The 27,730-nt window shown below is 52.7% G+C and overlaps 1 protein-coding gene and 1 long non-coding RNA gene across 8 annotated transcripts in view; one reads left to right on the plus strand and one right to left on the minus strand.

The window, feature by feature from the left end:
• The window catches only part of MVB12B (multivesicular body subunit 12B), a 211,768-nt gene that overhangs the window by 29,375 nt on the left and 154,663 nt on the right, over nucleotides 1-27,730 (minus strand). For all 7 annotated transcript variants that reach the window (XR_011255491.1, XM_069582393.1, XM_069582392.1 and 4 more), the window contains exons 8-9: nucleotides 8,831-8,886; nucleotides 6,203-6,262 (exon numbers count right to left, since the gene is read on the minus strand). Coding sequence is in view for 6 of the 7 variants with exons in the window: in XM_069582393.1 (XP_069438494.1) it covers nucleotides 6,203-6,262; nucleotides 8,831-8,886 (116 nt within the window). In the remaining variant the exon portion in view is untranslated. The remainder of the gene's footprint in view (nucleotides 1-6,202; nucleotides 6,263-8,830; nucleotides 8,887-27,730) is intronic.
• LOC138436599 (uncharacterized) lies at nucleotides 1,626-6,055 on the plus strand. Its single transcript, XR_011255493.1, has 2 exons — nucleotides 1,626-4,725; nucleotides 5,419-6,055. It is a non-coding gene; the product is annotated as an uncharacterized lncRNA (long non-coding RNA).

Below are 27,730 nucleotides of genomic sequence, written 5' to 3' on the forward strand. Positions count from 1 at the left end.
AAATGTATTTCCATTAATTTCACCTCAATGTCGTGACGTAAATGCGAGTGGAATCAGCCCCAAGCTAAATAAGCAATAAGCCCCATTTTTCAACACACAAACACATAAAGATGTCAGCTCAAACTGTTTACTAATTAACACTTAAAAAGACACAAATTAGATATGCGTGGCTAAGAGCAATTATAATCAAGACGAATTTCTCTAGTCATTTGGGAACTGAAAAAAAAAAAAGCCTAATTGCTGGAACCAATGTTTTAAAAACTGAAATCACGCCAGTTAGCAAATATGTTCATTTAAGGAACATTCCACGTGACTACACTCTGGAGGACTGACTACAAACAGGAGAACAAGGGAAATATTTAGGGATAAAATTAAAATTTTAAGCTCCTTTGGATTTATAACTTCATCATTAAATACATCTACAAACAGCAGCCCATAAAAACCTGTAGCCATTAAGTGGTTAAATGGACTGCCTCCCTTGTCAATTTTAAGGGAGTGATTAATATCAGATAGTCCCTTTACTAATTAGACTCTCCCTTGTCTTTCAGCCTTAAAGTCGAGTGAAAATGGAGGCCGTCTGCTCCACCAGGGAGTGTGCTGGGCTAATGATGACGCTCCTTGCCACATTTCTGAGTGGGGTGCCCACTGAAGCGGGGTGAACGCTGTGGTCTTTTCCAGGGGAAGGCGGCAGCCACGGTGGAGAAAGTCTTTGTGTATGGAGCTGGGAGGCTCTCCGGTTGCCCTTTCAGGCACAAGAACCCTTGGCTCCTATTTTTAGAGGTTTGCGGTGTTGTGCACACGGCATGGAATCTATGGTTGAGGCCACTGTCTCTGGGCCACCGCTCCGGAGACAAGGGACAGGGCAGTGGGTGAGGGAGGTGGGGCTGGGGATGGGGGGAGGATGAACAGGCTGCGGGAGAGGCAAGGAGACCGGAGAATCGCTGCCGAACTGAGGAGCTGGGGAGCTCCCGGGCTGGCTGCGAGGGGCATCCATCAGAGGGAGGGATGGGGCGCCTGCTTACAAGGGAAATAAAGAGCAGCAGAGACAGAGAATATTTATATGCCCATCTCCTGGCACTGAGAGAAGACGCTTCATCACCGGGTCGGCTGCAAAATTACACTTTTCCCGACTCTTGAATGGAGAGAACCTTTTGTCTGGGCAACAGGGAGGACGATAAGGGCTTCACACTGGATGCAGCCCTCCGGGGACTCCCGCCGCCCTCCTGCAGAGCCCAGCGACTGCTGCCTGGGGGCACGGGGGACAGGTCAGGGCCAGAAGGGACCCCTGCAAACCCCCGCCCCCCCGCCCTGCTCGCCTCGACAGCTGCTGCTGGCTGGTCCCTGGTCACCTCCCGTGCCCCAGAGAGGGTGAGCAAAAACATGGTTTCCTGACTTAAGGGGTAATTTAAGTGGCAAAGCCCCTGCCCCAAGCCGAGGGTAGACGTGGACGGCAGGGGATGTGGCTGCTGGAGCCTGGAGAGTGACAGCCTTCAAAGTGGGAACTGGTTTACTCACCTCGGCTTCCTTCACTCCAACAGCCCACACCACCTGCGAGCACCTAAAGAATCCCCTCAAACGCGGCGGGTGGCACGGCCACTGACTTTATAGTCGTGACCTTCCTTGGGGGCCATTCGTGAAACGCAGCCTGCTGTCACCACGCCTGCGGAGGGCCTCCTGTGGGCGCCACAGCCGCGGTGGGATCCCCGGACCTGCACGCCACCCTGAGGATGGGGAGGCCAGGGGACCTGCTCCAGGGTCCAGCATAGGTGGCAGATTTGGCGTGCTATCTGGGGCAGGGTTGGTGGGGGGGAGGCTGGACTCGAAAACTGTGTCCCTCCACCACGCCATGTCTCCTCCATGGTCCACACAGCGGCGGATGGCTCTGGTCCACACTGCCAGGGAGCCTTGTGCCACCTTCCTGCTGGCGGGGCCAGGTGGCAGCCTCTCCTTGAGGTGGTCAGATTCCACGGTAGGGGAGCTGGAGGAGCACTGCCACCCACCGCTGGGGGGCGACACCCATCTCCCTGCACCGTTACTCCTAGATGTGGCAGGCTGGAGTCCGGTCGGCCCCTGCTCTGGGCGAGGCAGGGGGCACCTGGGGACAGGGTCCCAAATCACCAAGCTCAAGACCGACAGAGCGATGGGGCTGGTTCAGGGGGTGACTTGTCCCTGAGGCCAAATGGTGGTGACAGAGCATCCCCAGACAGGGCAGGTGGGTGAGGCAAGGCCGGCAGAGGGGCAAGTAGGCCCACGCCACTCTTAGATGGGCTGCTTCAGGGCAAGCACTCCCATTTCCTCTACAGCCAGGACCACCCAGGACCCATATTTCTGCTGTGTGCCGGGGTGACACCACCTCCCCCTGGGGGCATGCAGGGATAAGGGAGGGGAGAGCCTGCCCCTCACAAAGCAGCCCCCACAGACGCCAGGCTCTCCCTGCTGCTTGCGAATCCCCGGGCGAGATCTGGGTGGGGGGGGTACATTCAGGATGCTCAAGGGGACAGTGCAGGTCACGGTCAGCCCTGAACCCAAAGGCAGTCTCCTGACTTCTTGGGGGAGGGCGCTCGGCTTGACGCTGTAAAGAAGAGCAAAGCAAGCCCCCAGCTGAGCTCCTGCTGCCCCCAGGCTGCTCCCCAAGCGATGCCCCTCTCCCCCGAAGGACAGCCAGACTGGGTGCAAGTGAAAAAGGCAATATCCCCCTGAGCAAGGGGACCCCAAGGTGCTCAGGGCCAGCCCACAGAGCCCGAGAATGGGGCCAGGGAGCTGTGGGCTCAGCTCCTTCTCTGCCTCCAACTCCAGGAGCTATGCTGAGTTCAGAGGCTGAGAGGGGCAAGTTCTCCAGTTTATTTACGGAGAATGCTCGCTGACTTTGTTGCAAAAGGAGTGTGTGGATGTCAACATGTCATCACCATTACGTGCATGTGGATGGCTGGTGGAAGTACCTTCTAAATCCTCAGGTTAAAAGAAAACCCTCATGGCATCCCTGACGGCGGGGATGTCTGTGATGGTTTCCCAGCTTATTTAGCATGTCTAACCTCTCCCCATTTCCCTACATTTTCTCTAACTCCACTTTAATTTCCTTCAACAAGAGAACACAGACATGTGCTTTCAACCCACCACTGAAAACAAGGAAGGAAGCCAGGGATCCTTCAACAGAGAACACAGTGTGTGCTTTTAACCCATCACTGAAAGCAAGGAAGGAAGCGGGCATGGTCCACAGAGGGCAGCACGTCAGGCTGCGATGGGGTGGACTTGCACCAATTCACTCCGCTTCCTGGGACCAGGGGGATGGGAGTGACAATGATCGCTACACGACCGGACCTGCCTGGTGGTCCGCCTACCAATGTAAGGGCCATGGGTTCGATGCCTGGTCCTGAAGGGTTCCACCCCTGGTCCTGAAGGGTTCCACATGCCTCGGGGCAACTAAGCTCGTGTGCCACAACTACTGAAGCCCACGCACCCCAGAGCCTGAGCTCCGAAACAAGAGACGCCACCGTGATAACAAGCCCGAGCACCACAGCTAGAGAGGAGCCCCGGTCCGCCGCAACTCGAGAGAGCCCACGTGCAGCAATGAAGACCCAGCGCAGCCAAAAATAAATAAAAAATACACCGCCCACAACCACGACACTTGCTATATACCTCATTAAAAGACACTTGCTCCTGGGAAGAAAAGTTATGACCAACCTAGACAGCATATTAAAAAGCAGAGACATTACGTTGCCAACAAACGTCCGTCTAGTCAAGGCTATGGTTTTTCCAGTGGTCACGTACAGATGTGAGTGGGACTGTGAAGCTGAGAGCCAAAGAATTGATGCTTTTGAAGTGTGGTGTTGGGGAAGGCTCTCCAGAGTCCCTTGGACTGCAAGGAGATCCAGGGAGTCCATCCTAAAGGAAATCAATCCTGAATATTCATTGGAAGGACTGATGTTGAAGCTGAAACTCCAATACCTTGGCCACCTGATGCAAAGAATGGACTCATTTGAAAAGACCCTGATGCTGGGAAAGATTGAAGTCGGGAGGAAAAGGGGACGACAGAGGATGAGATGGTTGGTCCATCACTGACTCGATGAACGTGACTTAGAGTAAACTCTGGGAGTTGGTGATGGACAGGGGGCCTGGCGTGCCGCAGTCCACGGGCTCACAGAGAGTTGAACGTGACTGAGCGACTGAACTGAACTGATACCTAACCGGGCAGCTGCCACAGCAAGTGCTGCTCTGAGCCATTTCCGTAACTGTCTCAGTGACACCCATAAATGCTACGTTTTCATTACTAATACTCCCCTGGTTTTACAGAAGAGGAAACTGAGGCTCAGAGAGGTTACGTGGAAAAACTGAGGATGCTACCCCTGCCAAGCTCTGCTCAGAGCGCCCGACATCAGCACACTGTACTCTAAACAAACACATTGTTGGCCCTTCCGTGGGAAGAGAGTTAAGAGAATTGATGGTTTCCACGGGCACTGGCTGTGCCACTGGGCTCTCTTCTATTTCATCCTGCCTGGTCACCTGAAGGCCCGGGTGGGGTCAGGACCCAGGCTGATGGGCCTCCCAGGTACCACTGTCCCCACCCGCCCAAGGACAGGGGGCCATGGACTTTATGTCATAAAGGAGGGCATCTGGAGTACGCCACGTGAGATCTCCATCTTGTCTTGGGCAGATAACTTCGCCTCCCTGAGCCTCAAGTTCTGACCCACGAGATGGGGAGGAATGTTGTCACCTGGTCAGCCCGGGGTGAGAATCAGTGATGATGGAGGTAAAGTTCAGGCCCAGAGCCTGGACTTTAAGCACGTGGCAGGTGCTTAAATAAACGGGGCTCTGGCTACAGCCTGGGAGGACGAGTGGGGAGAGAAGGGGTGACGTTCACAGCTGTCCCGTCTCCGGCACTGGCCACCCACCCCCACCAACCCATGGTCATGGGCACTTGCTGTCTATGGTGTTTTTCACACCTGTCCCTTTAGTGTTCATGAGACAGGTTTTTTTGTTATCCAAGCTTTAAGCAGAGAAGGGACGTACCCCTGGCCCCCCCACCCCTTAAAGTCTGTGCAACCTTGTCCATCCTGAAAGGTCACAGGCCGGCTCCCTGCTTCACAGCCTGCGGCCAGAGCGGGTCTCTGCAAAGGCCGTCCAGACACACTCGCTGGCGCCACCCTGTGGGGACCCCACACAAAGGCAGTCTGGGTGGGGGGTGGGGGGGCATCACCTCACTTTCAGCCAGGGCTGACCTGGGGCTCCACCCACACGTGTTTTTCTGATGTGGCAGCCGGTCATTGTTCTACCCCTCTCAAAATCTATAGATGACAGTCAGCTTGGGGTTTTACGATTTACTGAAAATCCAAGACAAAGGGGGAATTTTTTGTCTTGTTTTTGCTGTGACAGGTTTAGAAATTTGTTGTAGTATATTGATTCAATTTTCCTTGATTTCAGCCATCTTTCAATAATGCAACCTGCTTCTGCTAGCTGGGTACACGAGAGAACACCCAGAGGAGCTGAGAATATTGAAATGGTTCTTCCATTTCCATCTCTGAGACGAATGTCCCTCTCCGAGGAGAGTCGGCTGCAAGCATGTGACCGCTTAACAACCGTCTCCACACGGGAAGACGACACGCACGCCGGCGCTGTCTGGCGAACGTGGGGAGACCACCGGGAGAGCTGACCCCCAGTTTCATGCTGTTATCGCCACTCTCTTTCCTCAGAGGCGTCACATGTGCTTCCAAATCCTGGGATCTCTTTTTATTAGGAAAACATCCAAACTCTTTCTAACCAGGCCGCCAAATGGGGTTTGGCTTTATCAAGCACAATGGAATGTGTCTTGATCCTTCCTCTAAATCATGAAACGGCTCGGACATTTCCTCAAACCCCTACTGGAGGCAAATAATAAAACTGAAGGGGAAAGAGCCAACTCCGCGCCCTGGCCCCAACCTCTGCCTTCTTTAAGCTGAGACCTTTTTTTTAACAAAATGAAGCAGCATTGACTGTTCTGTGTGATCATGTAAAACCTTCTGTCTTATTACTTTAAGACATACACGCATTAAAAAGTGAGTTTCTTCTTCTTAGTAGTAAACTTGAGTGAAAGCATCTTTCTCAGAGGGCCGCCCCACCCTGAGGTCCCTTCTTGTCCCTGGAACACACCCTTAATGTGGAAGGGAGACGCTGGGCCGGCCAGCGAGGACCTGGGCCCTACCTGCCCCATTCTGGGGAGCTTGCTTACCTCTTTTTCAATTTCTGCCAGAGATTTGATGGTGATTCCCAGGAGATCAAAGGGCTGCATCTGAAAATACATCAAGCCATCCTTTCACATGGCTGGAAAAAGTGCTGCTTCACATTTGCTTTCCTTCACAACTGCGACACTTCAAACCCCACTGTGATCTGGTGTTTTCTCCACTCCTTTCCGCAGAAACCATCAGTGTGACTCCACAGTGCTGCGTGAGCAGACTCAGAAAACCTGGCTGCCACCGGGGCCCTTCTGGTGGGGACTCCTGCTTAGGCGCCCAGGTCGGGGGTGGGGGGCCGCCACAGCTCTCCTGAAAGACCACCACTGCTATCAGTAACTTCTGCCTCTCGTCTCGCTCTGACCGCCCCCGCCCTACCCCGGAAAGACCAGTATGCTCTTTCTGCAGCCAGGGGGATGCAGGTGCCCACGGCTTCACTACACTGCCCTGACCACCCTCACCTGGGTGTTGGAATGGGTTTGAGGAACTCTGGGGAGGCAGGCAGCCCATCTCTTGCCTGGGACTCCTTAGCATCAGGGAAGGGGGTGGAGGGAACTCTAGGTCATTTAAAATGCCAGGTGAATGAACTAACCAACTGCCCATCAATGGTCGTTTGAGAAATCAACAGTGGTGGAAAATAATAACACCATTTTAATTGAGTGTTTGCTTCTAAAACTTCATAGAGATGGGGACCTTTCTTCTTTGAGAACACTGGCTTTTCCACACCCAGCATGAAAAATTAAACACACAGGGCAATGAGAGTCAGCTGGAGGCCCAGAGAAGCCTGGGCTGAAGTGCCTGGTGAGGGGCAGAGGGAGCCCTGTCCCTGAGGTCCCTGGCCTGGGTCCCCCCTGGGACCCCCATCGTCTGTATTCCCAAGGCAGCTCCCCGGGGCTAGCAGCTGGGGGTGAACAGGTGCAACCTGAGAGTCGGATAAAACCCCTGGAGGCCTTCGTGGTTTTGAACTGCAGCCCAGAAGCAGGGGCAAGAGCTGGAGTCTGAGCCGGGCCAGGGGGGATTCCCTGAAGGCCGGCTCTGAGCCCCAGGACCCGGATTCTGACGGGACTCAGCGCCTCCGCCTGCCTCTAGGCAGGATGTAGCAGGACAGGTTAATCCCTCCATCAACCTCTTCTCCGGTTACAAAGCATCGCGGGCGGGCCCCTCCCGGCCAGGCCAGGCTGCCGGGAGATTAGAGAGAGAAGCGAGGGGAAGCACTGGACTTGGCCCGTGGCCGCCTGCCTGAGCACTCGCTGAGTCGGCAGATCCCGGACTTGGGACAGGGCCACTGAATTAGGCTCTCGGCTCCTGGAGCTGCGCTGCCCTCAGCCACAAAACAGTTTGGCTTTCTCCTGCTGCCAGCCCGCGCGGCGTGAGCACCGGGCCGCCTGCCTGCGCGGCCCGGGATCCAGCGGCGGTCCAGCTGTTGTATCATTAGGCTCTAACTGCCCCACTAAACTTGCCCGCTTGGAGCCACAGCGCAGGACAGAATGGCCTCTCCAACCGCGCGGGCGGGAGAGGCGCCAGCGTCTCCATGGCAACACAGCCAAGTGGAGTGAGTGGTCGGCTGAAGTTACACAGGCTCTGCGTGTCAACATCACGAGCGTGTTTTTTTCTTTTTTTCAAGATTAAGCCGCTTACCAGAAGGGTTCAGAGGAGGCCTATTATATTTCATGAAAATGGAAACTCCAGGGCAGGTCAGATCGCAAGCTGGGTGGTTTTAAGCTGGATCCAAGAAAAACACTTTTGCTTGAAGGACTCTGAGCTTGTGCCCAAACCAGGGATGTTGTGTTTATTAACTACTCAAGAGCAAACTTCTGCAGCAAGGATTTGAAAAACATCCAGGAACAAGTCTACAGAGCCCACAGACCCGGCCTGCACCACTGAGGGGTACAGGCGCCGCCGGAGACAGGGCACAGGGTTGCCAGGCGGGCCCGAGGCCATGCCTGCCTCTCAAGGTGTGGGGTCCGGCCTGCAGGCCTGGCGCGTTCACTCAGTCCCTCTGTCACTAAAGACGGCTTGGGGGCCCAGCCTGGCCTTGGTTCCCTCTCGTGCACCGTGGGGTCTGTGCTGGCCTGCCGTGGGCGATGGACCCACAGCTGCCCGGCTGCAGCCTGCGTGAGCACGCCCAGCCCCACCATTCAGACGCCTGCGACTCAGAGCGGAGAATGTGGTCGTCACAGGATGCGGCAATGACAATGGGGAAGGGTTAGCAGCTTGCTTTCTGCTGAACGTTGTCAATGTTAAATAAAAAAGAGCAGAAATTAACAAGGTGAGCTTGGAAACCAGGAATATTTACAGCCAGCAAGGTTCAGAACAATTCACCATCACATCTGAATCCAGAAGCCTCGGCTGTGGCTGCGTCTGAGTGTGTCTGTTCGTCTGTCTTGCTCCCTCCCTACCCTTATTCCTTCTTTTTTCTCACTTATCAAGAACCTTCTAGGCACAGCTACAGAGTCCTGCTCTTGAGCTTCCGGTGGTGGGGGGTGGGGCACCAGGGTAGCGATGGATGATTCTGGCAAGGGAGGGGTTTGGGGGCTGCCAGGATGGCCCTGCAGCACTGTGAAGAGAAGGGCTTAGGCTAGAGGCAGAGGGAGCCGAGGCGGAGTGCAATCATGCAAGAAACTTACACTTTCTGGAACACAAGAAAACTTCTCTGAAATCATAAAAGGCACACCATCCATGGCTGCAAAAGAAGAGGGGAAAAAAAACAGTGAAAATAAATGGCATTGCAGATCCACTGACGGTCAGTACTTGAGCTATTGACACGGATAGTACAGGCTGGTCAGGGGCTGGAGCTGGCTGACACGTGGACGGGTGAGTGGGACCAAGGGCGACATGTGCCCAGGTACCATCCGTGCTCCCAGGACACACCTGGTGAGCGAGGCAGACACCCACCGGGAGGTGCAGAGTGAGCTGAGAGCAGGGACGGCCCGGAGCCCACCCAGGGTCCCGCTGCGAGTGGGGGTAGCCACCGCGGAGCTGGGGGCAGGACAGAGGCACACGGGGTGGAAGGGACAAGGCTGGGGGCTCGGGGAGGAGGTGGGCAGTGGCTGCGTCCATGAGGCGCCCTCCTGGCCGAGTCCTGATCACAGCCACGCTGTCAGGCTCACAGGAAAGGCCCAGGTTTGGGGGGAGAGAGTGGTTCTGCAGTCAAAAAGACTGGGTTGAACCCTGGCCACTACCTTGGGTGTGCTTGGGTTTAAAAGGAGGGCGGTGTGGCCTGTGTAGGAGTTGGTGTGAGCTGTCCATGTGAGCTCGGCAGGCGGGCCTACGTGGCCACCACGGCTGGCTCCTGGTCTTTCAGGGCTGGATGGAGGCAGAACTGTCTGCTCAGTGTTCAGAGGACACAGCAGCAGTGGGAATGGGCCCCCGGAAGGGAAAACGGGGAAGGCAGGGGTCAGGGGTTCAGGTCCTTTCCCACGGCCCCGCATCCACTGCGCCCCCAGGTCATCATCGCCTCCGAGTCACGACCTGGGACTGTCCCTCTTCTCCCGGGATGAGGGATTCCGACGTCCATGAGGAAACCCTGGTACCCAGGGAAACAGGGCACCCTGGACAGAGCGTAACACAGACGCTCCTAGCGTGAAGGCTGCGCAGCCACAGGCTGAGGAGATGGGCAGGGGCTTCGCCCGGGGTCCAGCGTCCCAGCCACAGGCACAGCGGTGGGGGGGTCGGGGGGGGGCAGGGCCTCACGGTTTTCTGGTGAGTTGTGGTCACGGAAAGGTGTGGAGTGACGAGCTAGTTCCCTGGGAATGTGGGAATGAAGGTCTCCACTTTCCCTGTCATCTTGGGATGGGGGGGCCTTCTCTGGGACACTGGTGGTGGACAATGGTTTTTCTTTTTTTCAGTCCTAAGAAATAGAGAGTTGCAGAAGCAGAAAGAAGAAAAGGAAGTAAGAAAAGAACTCTGGGACAAATCCTCTCTGATCAACAAGATGAGCCAAATGTCTCATTTTAAGCTACTTTCATCATTTCTGGGGAGGAAGAAAATGGACCCTTCTCTGGGAAGTATGAAAAGAAACTAGCACGGTCAGCCCCACGACAGCACGGGACACCCCCTCCTTTCCTGGGAGGGCTGCGTGGGCCACGGGGCTCGGACAGAGACATCTGTGGTCAGAGGCCTTGCATCACAGAGGCCCCAGGGACCTGCCCTCCCTGCCTGGAGACTCAGCTAAGCACTGGGGACAGCGTGACATCTCCCCAGGAAGGAGCAGGGAGCCCACCGTCACCTTATGCAGTATGTCACATACAAAAATATACTAAGGAAATCTGAGCACCTACACGCATTCTACATGCATGGAGAAGGAAATGGCAGCCCACTCCAGGATTCTTGCCTGGAGAATCTCCTGGATGGAGGAGCCTGGTGGGCTACAGTCCATGGGGTCACAAAGAGCCGGACACGACTGAAGTGACACAGCCACACTTGTGCACTCACAGCTGGGGAAATACAGCCCTGAGCAGACGATCCCTGAAAGGCTGCGATGCCTTCTAGAAGAGACCGGACAAGGCCCACTCAGAACCTAAGGGAAGGGCCAAGCTCCCTTCCCCGCAGTTGCCACCGTCCACCCACCATGGCTGGAAGTCAAGGCTCACCTCATGTGGCACTCTGACCCCAGCTGCTTCCTGATGCCACACAGGCCGGTGGGCACGCAGCACTGGCAGCATTTCTGATCACTCGCAGACAGGCAGTCGGCGGCCACATAGGTGGAAGCAGTGACTCTAACCTCCAGCCCTCCTATGAGGGATACTTGCTATTTCTGACGGCAAACCTGCTTCTTCCACACCAGGGCCTTTCATGGCTTTGACAATACCGCACGCTCGCCAAGTGTCTAGCTGGCCTTTGACCAGCTCTTTTCCATTAGACCTACGGGCTAGGAGGTGACTATGTGCGCCAACAGCTCCAAGTCACACCCACCACTGTCCTCTGGACCCACACTTCCCTCCATAGTCAGTCCGCTTGTCATGAAGCCACTGCCCACATCCTGCCCACCCCAGGTCAGACGCTGGGAACCACAGCCTACTTTACTTCTCCTTCAAACTCTCAAGCCCCTGTGGCACCTGCCCGGGCTGCATTCCTGGGCTGGGAGCCCTGTTTGGTCATTCACTGGGCTTTCTGCCCATCATAGTGTCTGTGGGTTCTGGAAAGATATGATGAAGATTGCCCTTCTCACTGGTGACATCTGTTGCCATCAAAATGTCCATGTCTGTTCCGTGAACTCGTGTTCTGAAAACGTGGTATGCTGACCTGCAAGGGCCGGAGTACAGGAAATGAGAGTCCTGGGGAGCACTGGGCAGGAGTGAGGCTGGATTCACAGCTGTACCCAAAGGGAAGGGACGGGGACTGCCGAGGAGGGGTGCTCCCTGCCCCTCCCCTTCACCCTATGGCCACCCCTGTCCCTCCACCATCCCTCTGGGGTCAGCTCAGCGTGCCCTCTTGCAGGACACTGTCCCCGAAGCCCTGCCCGCCCCCCTGGGTGCCTGGCTAGGGCCGCGTCTCCTCTGCTGGCCATGGGCTTCCAACTGTCCACATCTGGGTCAGCTCTGCATTCCTGTCCCAGCACATGGGGTGCCTGGGGAGCTCGGCATCCCCTGTAACGGGTCTCCAGCCTGGGATACCTCTGGGGAGAAGGAAGGATGCATTCCCAAGACTGAGAAGCAAAAGGCAGTGTGAACGTGGCCCCTAGCACAGTGGGGATGGCCTCCTGATGGGACTGAGCAGCAGAGGGGCCGCTGTGGAGAACCACGCGGGCCTACTCCCACCTTGAGGGGAGCCGCCTGGGGAGGGAGAGAGAGATGAGAATCTGCAGATAAGTTTCCACTTCATCTTAAGAGTTCAGGATGGGAAGATGGGCACAGCCAGACACTCCTTGCATTCTTCTAGAGAACAGACTCTAACAGTCTTGGAGGAAAAGGAAGTGAATCCACGGGGTCCTGGGGGCAGAAGCTGCTGAGTGGGCAGGCGCTGCCTCGAGAGGAAGAGCCTCTGGGGTGACATGCTCGGATTCCCTGAAAAGGGGAGCCAGGTCCCTGGGAGCTGCTGAGAGTCTGCTGAACAGATGATCTGCCAACCAAGCGTCATTTATTAAAAAAAAAAAAAAATCCAGCATAGCCAAGATTATGGTAGGCTGAAAGAAGGTAGATTTGAGCAAAGCATTTGACAAATTTCTCACGTTATCCAAACGGACAAGACAGATAAGTATGGCTGGACAATGTTAAGGGTAGGAGAATCCATAACTGGTTGGACTAGATATTCAAGAAGCTGATTAATAGATTGACACTGACCTCAAGCAACCTCTCTGGAGGGTGCCCAGGGTGTTATCAATTACTTCAGTGAAGGCACGCAGAGTAGGCATATCCGATATGCGCCGATGGGGACAGCCCACAGACGGGATAAGGGAGAGAAATCCAATAGAGATCTCAAAAAGTCAGGGTCATGGGCTAAATTTAATAGATGGAATTTGTTAAAGGTCAGTGTTAAGTCCTGTACCTTAGGTCCAAAACGCCAGCTGCGTCAGATGGAATGAAAGAGATGTTCATGCTGGAATAACAGCAGAAGACACGAAAAAAAAGACTTGTCCATAGTGGAACAAGTCAACAACGTGACCTGACTGTTCAGAACTTGGGAGCTGCCATCGTAAGCGACAGCACAGCCATCCCCATGCCAGGGTGGGGAAATCACCACCTTGGTCTGTTCTGGGCTCAAGGGAGGGGGTTCCGTGCCGGGACTGCACTCTCAAGAGCGTTGTCCTGGACAACTTGGTGAGGCACCTGAGGCCAGCCCACAGGACGGAAGGAAAGGAAGTCATCAGATCTGCTGCTCTAGGGAGGCCTGACCATACCTGGTACTCAAGAGCCCAGTGCCCCACATGCGGGAAGAAGTGCAGCTAGATGGGTTCTGGTCCAGACAGAAGAGGGGCTTCCCTGGTGGCTCAGCAGTAAAGAACCCGGCTGGCAATGCAGGAGACACAGGTTTGATTCCTGGGTTGGGAAGATGCCCTGGAGAAGGAAATGGCAACCCACTCCAGTATTCTTGCCTGGGAAATCCCATGGGCAGAGGAGTCTGGTGGGCTACAGTCTATGGGGTCGCAGAGTCGGATACAACTGAGTGAAGAACCATCACCAGATAAGAGAAGCCTTGGAGGTGAACGTGGTCAAGCGTCTGCACGGGTTCTGAGAGCTGTCACAAGAAGAGCAGCTGGCGTCAGGGCACGATTTCTGGGGGAGACCTCGCCCTCCTCTGGAGAAGCCGGAAGGAAGGACAGCACCGGCTGAAAAAGTTCCAGACGCACGGCCGCTTGTCAGGGGGTTAGAGAGGGATGTTGTATGTTGGTAGAAAAGCTGATCTGTGGGACTGCTAAATCCCCTTCTAATTCCAGGACATCCATTTCTATTCTCCCTATCTGGGCAGTTTTTCCACATTTTAAGATATCTAGAGGCTTGTGAGACATAATTCTTAAAATCAATGGTGCTCATTTTTCACATGTTCCAAAAGATCTCATAAATCATCGTCCGTGTTCCTCATGGGGGAGCATGTGTCTTCCTCACCGTGCTCTGGGGCTCTGTCCTCATCCCACTCCTCCCCCAGCCTTCAACCACTGCTGAGTCCCAGTCAGAGTGACACTCGGTGGAGGGGCTGAGGGGGAGCCGTGAGCAGGGGCAGCCCCCACAGAGCCACCGCTCAGGGGTACATGTTCGTCCCCCCCCACCCCCAGGCCTCCCAGGCAGCCTGGGCTTGCACAGGGTTCTCACATGGACACAGCCTGACCGATCCATGGGCACAACCCAGAAGCAGGACGCAGAGGTCTGTCCTTTCCGCACTGGCACTGCAGGTGGAGTTCCAGGGCCCAGAGCAGTCCACTGTCCAGGTCCCTTGACCCCCTGAAACCTTGGATGTAGCAGAACTTCTCCCCTGACCAAGTCTAGGCCAGAGAGAATGTGAAGGAAAGGAAACCGCATTTATTGACCACACCCGAGACAGCCGACATGCACCAAATCACGTCACCTCCACGATGATCACGGGCAAGTTAATGTTTAAGGAACCCGAGGCTGAGGAGTTAGGGAGTTCGATGGGGCCAGGATTTGAGCCCAGGTGCCCCGCTGGCGGTGGCAATGCCGTGGTTGTGGCAGGGAGGATGTGCAGCAGACATGTGGCCATCTCACTTCTCTGGGCCTTGGCCACCCTGCCTGTAAAGCGGGGACCACACAGCATCTGCCCCGGGGGGGCTGTGAGGGTGGAAGGGGCACACGGCACACAGGGGCTTCTGTGCAGGCCCACAGCCCTGCGCCAGGCAGCCCGCCTTTCAGGACTCGGACGAGCGCTTTCTTCGTCTTCTTCCTTCCCCCCTCCCCCTTTTTCTCTTTTTCAATTTTATTTTTGGTGGCAGTTTTAACAAAACGCTGATCCTCGGCACCGAGCGGCACACAGCAGATGAAAGCAAGGATGTGCCGTGGGCTCCGTAGCGCAATTAGCATTCTCCTAAACAAACGAGCTTCAACAGAGCTGTAATTAAGCAGGCCTGTAATTAAGTATATGCCCTTTATCATAACGATCATGCTTAAAAATGGCATGATGCATGGAACTCTGTTATTAATGCTGTAATCCCAAACTGAAGTGCGACTACATAGAAATCAGCGTGTCAGGCCTGTCACCGGAGTGTTTGTAAAATACATTACAGAAAAAAACCAGGAAACAATGAGCTCATTCAACTGTTCTTTTTACAATCAGGCACTACAAGTCAAGAGGATTGTGAATGCTTACAGAATCTGCAAGGTTTAAACAAATAAAGCTCTAAACTGCTGCTATATTAATACCACTCCCTCTTCTAAAGGAAAGGAAAGGGGGGGGGGGCGTTATTTACTTATTTTTTTCCCAACTGACCATGCTACCTGCCTTTGCCTTCCTTGGGGGAAGAAGTCCGATTTGCATGTCATTTCTGTTTGGACATAAATTGGATTCCTGTTTGCACAGACACCTCTGCCATGAATCTGCGGGAACTCTGCCTGGCAACAGGAGAGGGCCATAGCTCCTGCGTATGGGAACTATAATTTTACTTGCCAAGGCAATCCCTGGGTGCCTTCCCTTCATTCTCGCCTCCACACACACACCTTTGGACTTCTGCAGGCTCAACACAACCCACTGCTGACCAGCTCCCAAAGGCACTGGGCCCAGGACCAGCTGATGCCTTCCTCAAAGAGGAAATACTCCAATCGACACATGAATTACTTCCAGCACACTTGATCCAGAGATTCATAAAGTCATGTGGTGAAAATGTGACCCTCATGCTGGGAAAGACTGAAGGCAGGAGGAGAAGGGGGCGACAGAGGATGAGATGGTTGGATGCCATAACCAACGCTATGGACATGAATTTGAGCAAACTCCAGGAGATGGTAAATGACAGGGAAGCCTGTCGTGCTGCAGTCCAGGGGGTCGCAGAGTCAGACATGACTTAGGAGACTGAACAGCAATGGTGAAAATGTAAAATTTTTAAAAAGCCTCCATCACCAGCATCTCAACTGTCATCTGCTTACGGCTGCCAAGTGGTGTTAAGTGAGCTCAGTTGTGCTTCCTTAGAAGTCCTCGCAGAGATGAGGGTGAACAACGTGACTTATTGGCAGGCAGTCATTTTCACAATAAAATTACATGCAGTTGGAATGGTGGGAGGCCTTTAATTCTGTGTACCTGCTTGGGGCTCAGAGCTGTAAATAATCAGCAACCCGGCCCTTTCTTTCCCCCTTTCCTGGGGCGTTTCAAAAGTCCTTTACAGTCTGTGATGGGAAAAATGCCAACAACTCAAGATCTCAGGGCCATTTCTCAAAACTCATTTGCAAACCAAAACGGCCAAGCCCATTCTGCTTTCTCTGTGATTTTACTTTGGGGAAATTCCTTGGAAGATATTTGTGGACGCCCCAGAGCTGTCTGCTAGGTGACATTCCAATTGAGTTTACACAAGGCCAACAGCTTCCTTTTGGATCCCCGTAGTAATCAGTTTAGCCACGTTACTTGTAAGCCAAAAGCAGTGCTTTATTGGCCACGACCAGAGCCTCCCAAGTCCCATGCACGAGGCGGCTCCGTGGGAGGAAGGAGACACCTGTCCTCGTGGAGGGGGACAAGTATGCCCAGTCTGCAGTACACTGCTGGGAAGGGGCCGGGGGCCTGTGGCAGGCACCCCCCTGCCCACACCTCTGACTTAGGACAAGCATGTCATCTCTCTGAGCCTGCTTTCTTGACTGCAGAAGGAAGGAAGTCATACCTGGACGGCTGCAAAGTTTAGATGAGGTTAAAAGCATAAAGCCCCAGGTACAAACTAAGGCCTCAGTAACTGTCATCACCCCTGTGCTAGATGGAAAAGCCCCTCCAAGACAGACCTTTCTGTCTTTCTCTCTGCTTTTACATAAAAACACAACTGCATCCACATTCACTTATATAACCTGAGGCCAAAGGCTTTTGGGGGTGCAGAGGCAAAGCCTGCCCAGGAGGGCCTCCCTGGGTGCCCCGACCACAGTTCTCCTGGCGTCTGCTGTCTCTATAGTCACAGGTCAAGCTCGCCTGCAAGAGCAAGGCCCATGCTGGTCCAGGTGCTAAACGTCCCCTGGAAAAAGAGCCCCCAAAGCCAAGAGAACAAAACTGCCCCTGGGTGTCAGGAGGCTTATTTTACCAGGTTAGGCAGGAAGCAACAGTTAGAACTGGACATAGAGCAACAGACTGGCTCCAAATAGGAAAAGAAGTACGTCAAGGCTGTCTACTGTCACCCTGCTTATTTAACTTCTATGCAGAGTACATCATGAGAAACGCTGGGCTGGAAGAAGCACAACCTGGAATCAAGATTGCCGGGAGAAATATCAATAACTTCAGATATGCAGATGACACCACCCTTATGGCAGAAAAGTGAAGAGGAACTAAAAACCCTCTTGATGAAAGTGAAAGAGGAGAGTGAAAAAGTTGGCTTAAAGCTCAACACTCAGAAAACTAAGATCATGGCATCTGGTCCCATCACTTCATGGCAAATAGATGAGGAAACAGTGGAAACAGTGTCAGACTTTATTTTGGGGGGCTCCAAAATCACTGCAGATGATGACTGCAGCCATGAAATTAAAAGATGCTTACTCCTTGGAAGAAAAGTTATGACCAACCTAGATAGCATATTCAAAAGCAGAGACATTACTTTGCCAACGAAGGTCCATCTAGTTAAGGCTATGGTTTTTCCAGTGGTCATGTATGGATGTGAGAGTTGGACTGTGAAGAAAGCTGAGCGCCGAAGAATTGATGCTTTTGAACTGTGGTGTTGGAGAAGACTCTTGAGAGTCCCTTGGACTGCAAGGAGGACCAACCAGTCCATCCTAAAGGAGATCAGCCCTGGGTGTTCACTGGAAGGACTGATGCTGAAGCTGAAATTCCAATACTTTGGCCACCTCATGCGAAGAGTTGACTCATTGGAAAAGACCCGGATGCTGGGAGGGATTGGGGGCAGGAGGAAAAGGGGACAACAGAGGATGAGATGGCTGGATGGCATCACCGACTCGATGGACATGGGTTTGGGTAAACTCTGGGAGTTGGTGATGGACAGGGAGGCCTGGCGTGTTGCAATTCACAGGGTTACAAAGAGTCGGACACGACTGAGCGACTGAACTGAACTGAGGAAGAAATACTGCACTTTTCAAATAAAGACGCCTTCACACCACAAATGAATGGTCTCTGAGGTTCTATTTTGTGTGGGTAATTAGGGAGTCCCCCCATCTCTCTGCCCCTACCTTCCAAATGCACAGCACCTCACGGTAACCATCACTTCAGTCCTGTAGCCCGCTTCCCCTGTCCACAACCCCACATCCTGGGAGGAGTCTGGGGGCCCTCCAGCCCTCCTGCCCCACCATTCCGAGCAGCACCCCAGAGGGCCCCAGGGGCTGTGTGGGAGGACCCTCAAGGGTCTCTGCTGGGTGGGGGGAACCCATGCAGCTGAGCCATGGGTGGCTGCCATGCCCACCATGCCCACCACACCCACCAGGGACTCTAAATACTTGAAGGAGTACACCCTCACTCGGCTGCAGAAAGTAAAAAGTGAAGTTGCTCAGTCTGTCCGACTCTTTGCCACCCCATGGACTGTAGCCCACCAGGCTCCTCCATCCATGGGATTTTCCAGGCAAGAATACTGGAGTGGGTTGCCATTTCCTCCTCCAGGAGATCTTCCCGACCCAGGGATTGAACCCGGGTCTCCTGCACTGGAGGCAGACGCTTTACCGTCTGAGCCACCAGGGAAGTATAAAACTCTGTAAGTACTTCAAGGCTTGGGGCAGGGACCAACTGCATTTCCCTCAAAGTAAAGATAAAGTCCAGTTAAGCGACACTTTCCCCTGTGGCTTGTTGAGGGGCGCCCAGGCGGGTCACTATCACCACGGGTTCACACCTGCTTCCCCAGTGCACACACACAAAAACTCCTCCATGAGCTCGAGAGCAACACAAGGGGCTCTGTGAGTGCAGAATAAGAGGCAGAACCGAGGGGCCAGCCCAGGGGTACTGCCACCAGGGGCAAGCACGTTGCTCAGGGAGGTGGGCGAGGTCTAAACCGAGCCCATCAACCCACAGCCACTGTCCTGTGACTGAGGCCAAGCCTTGACGGGGACAGGGCAGACCTGGCAGGGTCGGACCCAGCGCAGGAGATGAACTTTGTTCTCCAGGGCTCTTTCCACCGTCTCAAAACCAACTCAAACATATTTTTAAGTTTTCTTTTTTTCAGCCTCTCAATAAATGAATGCTTTCTAAAGAAACAATTCCAATAGTCCAGTTATGTGAAAGTGTCCCTTGACTCCTGAGCCCTGTCCCTTGGGGACGGCAGGGTAGTGGTCTGTACACGGCCCTTGCAGTCCCTCCATTTCCTGGGTTCACCTATGAGCTTGCAAGTCAAGAAGAAATGTAGCGTTTTTTTGGGTATAGGCTTCCCTGTTGGCTCAGACAGTAAAGAATCTGCCTGCTAATGCAGGAGGTGAAGTCACTCAGTCGTGTCCAACTCTTTGCGACCCCATGGACTGTAGCCTATCAGGCTTCTCCGTCCATGGGATTCTCCAGGCAAGAACACTTAAGTGGGTTACCATTTCCTTCTCCAGGGGATCTTCCCAACCCAGGGATCAAACCCAGGTCTCCCGCATTGGAGGCAGACGCTTTAACTTCTGAGTCACCAGGGAAGTCTCCTGCTAATACAGGAGACCCGGGTTTAATCCCTGGGTCAGGAAGATCCGCTGGAGAAGGGACTGGCTACCTACACCAGTGTTCTTGCCTGGAGAATTCCACGGACAGAGGAGCCTAGCAGGCTACAGTCCATGGGGTTGCAAAGACTTCATGACTGAAGCGACTAACACTTTCACTTTTTCCTTTTTCATTGGTGTTTTTAACAAAAACAGCATCACAGCATAACCGACTGTTCTGCAGTTTGCTTTTTCCACCTGTCAGAGAGCTTGTGTTGGGGTGGCTACAGATCTGTCACAGTCTGTTACAGCTGCACAGAAGAAAGGATGGGGACAACCGAGGGCCAGCTCACAGGACCTTGACTGCCATCTACAGGGGCCTGAATGTCCCCGTGAGGCCCCTGGGGAACCACTGAAGGGTTCTGAGCTGGAGAGGACATATCATGTTTATATTTTAGGGATGTCTCCCATGCTGTGATGAGAGTAAGGCTGGAGGCGGGACCACCTGGAGGAGGTTCTGACAGCAAATCAAGGGATGCTGGGGGCCTGGGCCAGGACTGTGACCGTGAGAACAGAGGGGAGGGGAGAGAGGGAGGGATATTTAGATGGCACAATCGAGAGATGCGGCAATGGGCTATGGAGGAGCCAGGGCAGAGGAGTCAAGGGTGCTTCTGAGGTGTTCTGAGGTTCAAACAGTTGGGAGAAAGGGTGCGGGGCATGGATGTGGGGGTGGGGGCGGGCAGCGCAGGGTGAGCTGGAGGGTCCCATTTTGGATGTGTGAGGTCTGAAGGGCTTGTGAGACATCCAAGGGAAGACACTGGCCAACACTGGTGGGGAAACAAGCGCCAGGAATGCAAGGCTGGTTGGTGAGGACCGCCCAGATACAAGTACAGGAGTGAGACCTAAGGGAGTGTTTGGCTGTCACCTGCATCGTGATGACTGAGGACAGGTGGGCCCAGGACGGAACACTGAAGGACGCTGACTGTTAATGTGCAGGCTGAGGCAGAGAAGTTGGCGAAACGCCGGGGAGAAGATGCGAATGTGCTCGGCAGCTAGATGTGCCAGTAGGAGCCTGGGTTTAATAAGCAGATATGTGTCTGAGTATGCTTCGGCTTTGCAGACAGGTTCATTTGTGCCACGTTTTAGATTCCACGTTTAAGTGAAGTCATACGGTATTTATCTTTCTCTGTCCGACTTACTTTACTTCATATGATAATCTCTAGTTGTATCCATGTTGCTGCAAATGGCAACATTCCATTCTTTTTTTTTATGACTGATTGGTATTCCATTGTGGGTTTCCCAGGTGGCGCAGTGGTAAAGAATCTGCCTGCCAATGCAAGAGACGCAAGAGACATGGGTTCGATCTCTGGGTTGGGAAGATCTCCTGGAGGAGGAAATGGCAACCAGTTCCAGTAGTCTTGCCTGGAAAATTCCATGGACAGGAAAGCCTGGAGAGCTACAGTCCATGCGATCACAAAGAGCTGGACACGACTGAGTGACTGAACACATTATTCCACCGTATACAGAACAGTCCTGTGGTTGCCGAGAGGGAGAGGGAGGGGAAGAGGGATGGACTGGGAGTTCTGGGTTACTAGATGCAGACTACTGCGTTTAGAACGGATAAACAACAAGGTCCTACCGTACAACACAGGGAACTATATCCAATCTGCTTGTATAGTAGAGAAACAATATATAAAAAAAAAGAATGAATACATGTGTATAACTGAGTCAGTTCTGAATATTCATTGGAAGGACTGATGCTGAGGCTGAAGCTCCAATACTTTCACCACCTGATGTGAAGAGCTGACTCATCGGAAAAGACCCTGATGCTGAGAAAGACGGAAGGCAGGAGGAGAAGGGGATGACAGAGGATGAGATGGTTGGATGGCATCACTGACTTGATGCACATGATTTTGAGTAAGCTCCAGGAGTTGGTGATGGACAGGGAAGCCTGGCGTGCTGCAGTCCACGCGGTCGCAAATAGTCGAACATGACTGAGCAACTGAATGGAGTCACTCTGCTGTACCGCAGAGATCAGCAGAGCACTGTAAACCAACTGTGCTTCAAAAGAGGAAAAGCAGGTTCAGAGGCAAACACATGTAGATATGTATATATATGTACATACATACATTTACATGTATGTGTATGTGCCCCAACACACACACACACGTAGTACACTTCTATCTCCTGGGGCCAGAGAAGCAATGGTGCCTTGAAAGTGATGAGAATGCCCAGTGCTCCGATTTGGGATTCCAGGATTCTTCTCTAAAAGAAACGGGGCTCTTTGGAGAAGTGGCCGATTGAGTGCTGGGCAGGGAAGGAACATGCAACATCTTGTTGTACCAGAAAGTAAAGACGTTCTCAAAGAATGAGTGGAAAGCAGCAGCAGGTCAGGCCTCCCATCACAGTGATGAGCATCAAAGTAAATAATGGTAAGAATGAATATGAATCCATTAGTCCACATCAATATGCACAAACTGGGGATAAGAAAAAACTCTTCTTTATAATAAAATACCAACTCAGAAATACTGAAGGAAGGATGGAGTGACAAAATCAAAAGATGCTAAAACTAGGAGGTGAAAATCTGATTTGGAATGAGCTGTTTACATAGTCTGAAGGATTCCCTACAAAGTACGTGTTAATTACAAAAGGAAAAACAGAAACTTCAGGGTGAAGAAACCTGGCAAACAGCACTTCAACCAGCAAAAATTCACCACGGCTGAGTCACACCCACATCACGGACCTCCTGATACGATACACCAAGAATAAGTAACAGTGAAGAGAACTGGCCGTGGAGTCAGGGGGCCCACATGGGGCCAGTCTGGTCTCAGCATCCTCATCTATGAGTGAACAGCTTGGGCTACATCAGCCACCTGGCTGGTGCTCACCTGGCAACTTTAAAAGTTGCTGCTGCTGCTGCTGTTTCCCTTGGAGGTTCTGCTTTGCTTCTGAGGGGGTGGACTGAGGCATCAGTCAGTCTTCAAAGCTCCCAGGTGACTGTAGTGTGCAGCTAGGTCTGCACAGCCTTGGGCCACGAGATGATGTCAAAAATCTGTCCCAGCCCTGACCTTCTTCAGTCTCACAAACGATAAGAATCACCCTAAGTGTTAAATATGCATTGGTGATTGGAGACCTGGATTTAAACCTCAGAAGAAACAATGGACGAAATCCACCCAGTCTGGCCCACTGTAGGCAACAGCTGATTTCTCTACCCTTCTTCTAGATTCTACGCAAAAAGCCTTCTCAAAAGCAACAATCACGAAGGGTTATAGTAAGTTCTGGACCAGAGGCCTCCCCTCTCCTGGGGTTAAAGGGCAGAGAGAAGGTGTCCAGGTTGTCCAGCACTGACCCATGCTCAGGGGAGCATTGCCCTGGGGTGCCTGTCCAGGGGACAGCATCAGGGACACTTACACATGCGTCCATGGTTGGCTGGTATCACTGATTCAATGGACATGAATTTGGGCAAACCTCGGGAGGTGGTGAGGGACAGGGAGGCCTGGGGTGCTGCAGTCCCTGGGGTGGCAAAGATTCAGACACGACTTGGTGACTGAACAAGATTTAAGCCTCTGCACAGCCCCATGAGCATCACCACCCCTGCTCTGCAAAGGGCTCCGGAGCCCAGAAGGGAGGGGCCAGGTCAGGGCCACAAAACTGGTGCAGAAATGAGGACACCTCCCTACGTAGCATGAAGTAGTCAGAGAAGGATGACAGCAGGAAGCCGCAATCAGGAAGGGCAAGCATGTGGATGGAAGGTACGCCGAGTGGAAGCTGCGAAGCAGCCAGCACAGGGTGGGTGGTGGTGGGGGGGGTCCCCACAGGGTCTTCTGAGCACTTGCCCCAGGGATACAACAGTGGCCAAGACAGACACATCCACCCCAGGGATCTCTGGAGTTGGCTTCAGTGCAGGACTCCCCGTGTTATTCCTTTACGTGAACTCTTCAATTGTTTCCTCAAGTTTAAAGGTTGGTATCCAAAGGTCTTAGCCCAGGCCCTGGCAAGTTGACCCCAACCTAGCTTTGCAGCCTCCCCCACCGGCTCCATACACTTGGAGACCTAGTTACTGTAACCTGTTTGCCACTTCTGACCAAGCCAGGCCTTCTGTTTACCATACACCTGTGCTCTGTGCTCAGCCTGGAGAGTCCACTCCTGCCTGCGACCCCCCAAACCGGCTGAGAGTTACCCCTCGGGGTCACCTCCTGAGCTGTCATCGTTACAGTCAATGCCTTGCTCCCAGCACTACTCTGCTCCTCCTACCCGACCCAGTGCCCTTCCCCAGATCACGAGCTCCCGGCTAGCCCGGGGCCTGCAGGGACGTGGCAACCCTGGATAAACGAGGGAAGGCCGGCGTTCCCCAAGGAAGCTGTGTTTCCAGATGGGAATTCTCTAGTAGGACTCTACGAAAAGGGACATTCTAATTCCTTTTCCTCTGATTCCACGATCAATGAGTAAGCTGTTAATTAACTATTTGCCCAAGTACTTTAATGATAAGACAACAGGCTAGAGCATCACACAGCTGGAAAGGTATATGTTATAAATTTTAAGATTTGGAAAGAGACTGCCCACAGGTTAAAGGAAAATGGAATAAAATGTGATCCTCTGGCTCCATGGCACAGAGATCTCCTGATCTTGAGTAGTGGGATCACATTCACCAGGGCCTGGGCACCCCTGAGTGCACGGGAGAACTCAGGATGAGCACCCTGGAGCCAAGGCCTGAGCCCTGAAGGGGCAGCCACCCCTGGAGGCCCCAAGTCTCATCCTCCCCAAGCTGCCGGGTGATTCCAAAAGCCCAGGCACGGTGATGGACAGACACGGACCAAATGATGCGGGAAGTCTCGCAGCAATTGAAATCCAACCTGTGTAAGTAAGACTGCACTGCTGTGTGCCTTTAAACCAGGTCATAACTTTACAATAAAATTTAATTTGAAGAGAGAAAAAAAACAAACCATTTCTCTGTCTTGCATTTTTCTCAAACACTGGACTTCCCAGTTAAAAACCGAAGGCCTGGCCTTCCTCCCCCTCATGTAGCCAGAATTCCAGCTTCTGGCTGAGGTGGGCAGGCTGCTGGTGCCCATGGAGAGCGTGCAATGATAGGAGATGATAAAATGGCACCCCATGGCAGGGACGGGGCACAGGCGTGCCCGTCAACCTGCCCAGAGGCACCTTTCCAACCAGCGGGACATTCAAGGGGCTCTTCCCTGGAAACGGCCTCTCACAAGAGCCGTATATCACATGTCCCAAACTCAGCTCTGGCCGACAAGCTCCCTGGACCACAGTGATGTCAGAAAAAGGAGCAGCCAGAGACAAAACTGACGCCGAGGCTGACACCCGCTTTCATCTGGAATACTGGGGAGTGTCTCTGAAGTACAATGCCACCAAGTGCTCGGATTTCAGATTTAATATTAACCTTTAAAGGGCATGTCACAGAAATGTACTCTGAATACTGGTTGTGAGCTCACTTTGTAAGTCGATCACGGAAGCTGGGTGTGAGGCTGCCACCTGTCTCCGACTGCATCTGTCAGGGGTGTCTCCCTCTACCTGACAGTAATTCTAACTGAACCCCGCAGTCCCACAGACGAACAATTCACCATGGTTTGAGCTCAACCTTAAGGTTTAATAATAGAGCCCTGCTCACACTGTGCTCATTTCTAGAGCTGATGAACTTTCAGAGGCAACACGAGTTGAAATAATGAGTGCAGAGATGACAAAGAATTTTAATCCAAGGTTCTTTGAACTATCCGGTATAATAAGCACTTGTTCCTATCTACAATGGGCACATAGAAAGAGAAATCTAAATAATAATTGCTGTAATTATCTTGAAAAACATGTACAGATTAATGGTGATTATGAAAATCTGTATAATTGTTCTCTGAAATCATCACTGATGAAGTGGTATCTTGAAACGGCCACAGCCAGAGAACTTTTTAACACCGAACTCCATGTGGGCATGGCAACGCGACACTTTTGGCTTTCTCCCCGTTAAAACATTACCCTGTGTTTATGAAATTGTTTTTCATCGTTTCCAGATACCCTGGCCTGCGTTTTAACTCTTCAGACCGGCGCCCTGAAAAGGTTCCAAGATGCCCTTAATGGGATGTGTGGTGTCATTGTGGTTCAAAGCCCCAAGTTCAACTTGTTATTTATTCAAATAATTAATTACACTTGTATCCATCGAGCAGTTTGTCATGACACATTAATGACTTGATAGACTTCTATGAACTGGTGAACACAGAACAGCAGAGCGTTTTTATCGTCATTTAATTTTAAAACGATCCTGTGTGAAATTATCTAGTCGTGAGTGATGGAAGCATAAAGAACAGAGTCAGCAAAGCCCCTTTTGGATCATTGCTTTATTAATGGTAACGTCAGGGAAATGAAAAATGCTAACATTGTCATATTCCGCTGCCGGCTGGGGGGGGGAGATGAATGGCTGGGGGAGTGGGCGAGGGCACAGAGCTCTCCCTGCCAAGTGCACAGGTCCCCCCAGGCACCAGGCAGGGCCGGCCTTGCACACCCACACCCACCGACTCCGAGAAACCACCTCCATGCCCGCGCTCCCTTTTGAGTTTATGGCTCTTGACGTCTGTTGTACTTTGTGTGTGTGGTCTTTTTTTTAAAAAAACTTGAATTTTCTGCTAGTGATACAAGGAACCCTCACAAAAACATTTTGCTTTATTGCTTTGAACATTAAATGTTATTAATCCAATAGAAAAATGTTAATGATATTGCTGTCACCTTTAAATGTGAAATGATATTAGGTGCTAAAGAAATGCTAGGTTAGGAGAAAAGATGCTCCCTTAGTTTCTTTTGAGCCTTGAGATAACCGTGCTGGGCTGATGAGAAGATAATATTTCTACGGGGCTCATAGCATAACATCTGCTTAAAAGACATTTCCTGTTCAGTTACGCTTTTTTTTTTTTTTTAAATATACAGTGAAAACTGTTTCTCAATTGTTTTAATTACAAACTTGGGAATCTATGCAAACTACTCCACAGCAGTGTGATTCACAGATAGGAGAGAGCAATCCCTGAAGAGCTGCAGTGCTGCCTGTGGGCGGGAATTGCTCGCTACATGTGGCTAAGCCCACGAGGGGACCAAGGTGGAGGCCGCAGGCACTGTCCTGCCCTCCTCCAAGAGAGAAGCAAGCAAGGGTGGATGTGGTTCCCACTTGCCTAGAGAGAGCTTCCTGTTTCATTTTCCCAATCCTGGGGAAAGGCTCTACCACTCCCCACCCCTCACCCCCACCTGGGGGTCGCCTAGAGCCACAGGACCCTGCTCCTTCCCTCATACCTTTAAATTCCACTGTCCCTACCCACCTTGAGTCCAAAGTCCTTTAAATCCAAAGAGGGTGGTGGTGGCGGTTCAATCTCAATTGAACTGCCCTGGGCCAGGCCCTGGTCTGGGTGCTTTCCGTGTGTCGACTGATTTCTCATGATAATCCCATGAGGCTATGTATTATTATTATTATTATTATTATTACTAAATCACAGGAAGTGTAGCAGAAGTGGGCTATCCAGGGCACCTAGTGGAACAGCTGAAAACATGGCTGGTGGGAGCTGAAACAAGTGTTAGGACTCTGAGGATAAATAAGTCAAAGGACACACGGGGAAGGCCCAAGCCAGCAGGCTGGTGGCCCGTTTGTGGAAAGGCCTACTTTTTCAGGTGAAGATACGTGGGTGAGGGTCTCATGATTTTCACAGCAAGGTGGCCACAGAGCCAGAGCTCAGGTCCAGGTTGCCTAAGACCCCAGGGCACCTCCTCCCACATCCTGCCTTGTTTTGCAGTAAGTGCTGGTCCCACACGGCGAGCAGGGCTTCTTTTTGCCCCGTCAGGGCAGTTTCGGAGCGGAGTCACACAAGCAAACATGACTTGATGGAACTCACCCAGGTTTAGAGGCTGCGAGGGGTACCACAGATTTATTTGGGGGAGAGCCAGGGGCTCCTCAGGGACACAGGCAGGCAACCTCCAGAGCAGCTGACTAAGCTTCAAGAGATCGCAGATGCCCCAGGCAGGAAACACAAGTGGTTTTCATAGGAGCCCTGATGGAGAGTCCAGGCAGTTGACTCTGACCACCAGGGATACTGCTGCTCACCCAGGGCACCGCCACTCAAGAAGCCAGCTCATGCTCTTGGCCACGCGCACCCTCTGTTTAAAGAGCAAACCACATCTCGCGAGAAGACAAGGGGCACCCTCATGGGCAATGTACTGGTCCAGACCGATGTGGGGGGGGGGGGTGGGTGGGGAGGCAGGGTGGGTGGGCTTTAAAGACAGTGTCTTCAGAGCTGGCCCCAGACTCCAGACTCTCCAACAGCAGGTTCTCAGAGTTCCAGGTATGCCAGAATGGCCTGGGGTGCTCAT

The sequence above is a fragment of the Ovis canadensis genome, chromosome 3 (assembly GCF_042477335.2).
Source record: "Ovis canadensis isolate MfBH-ARS-UI-01 breed Bighorn chromosome 3, ARS-UI_OviCan_v2, whole genome shotgun sequence".
Taxonomy (NCBI): domain Eukaryota; kingdom Metazoa; phylum Chordata; class Mammalia; order Artiodactyla; family Bovidae; genus Ovis; species Ovis canadensis.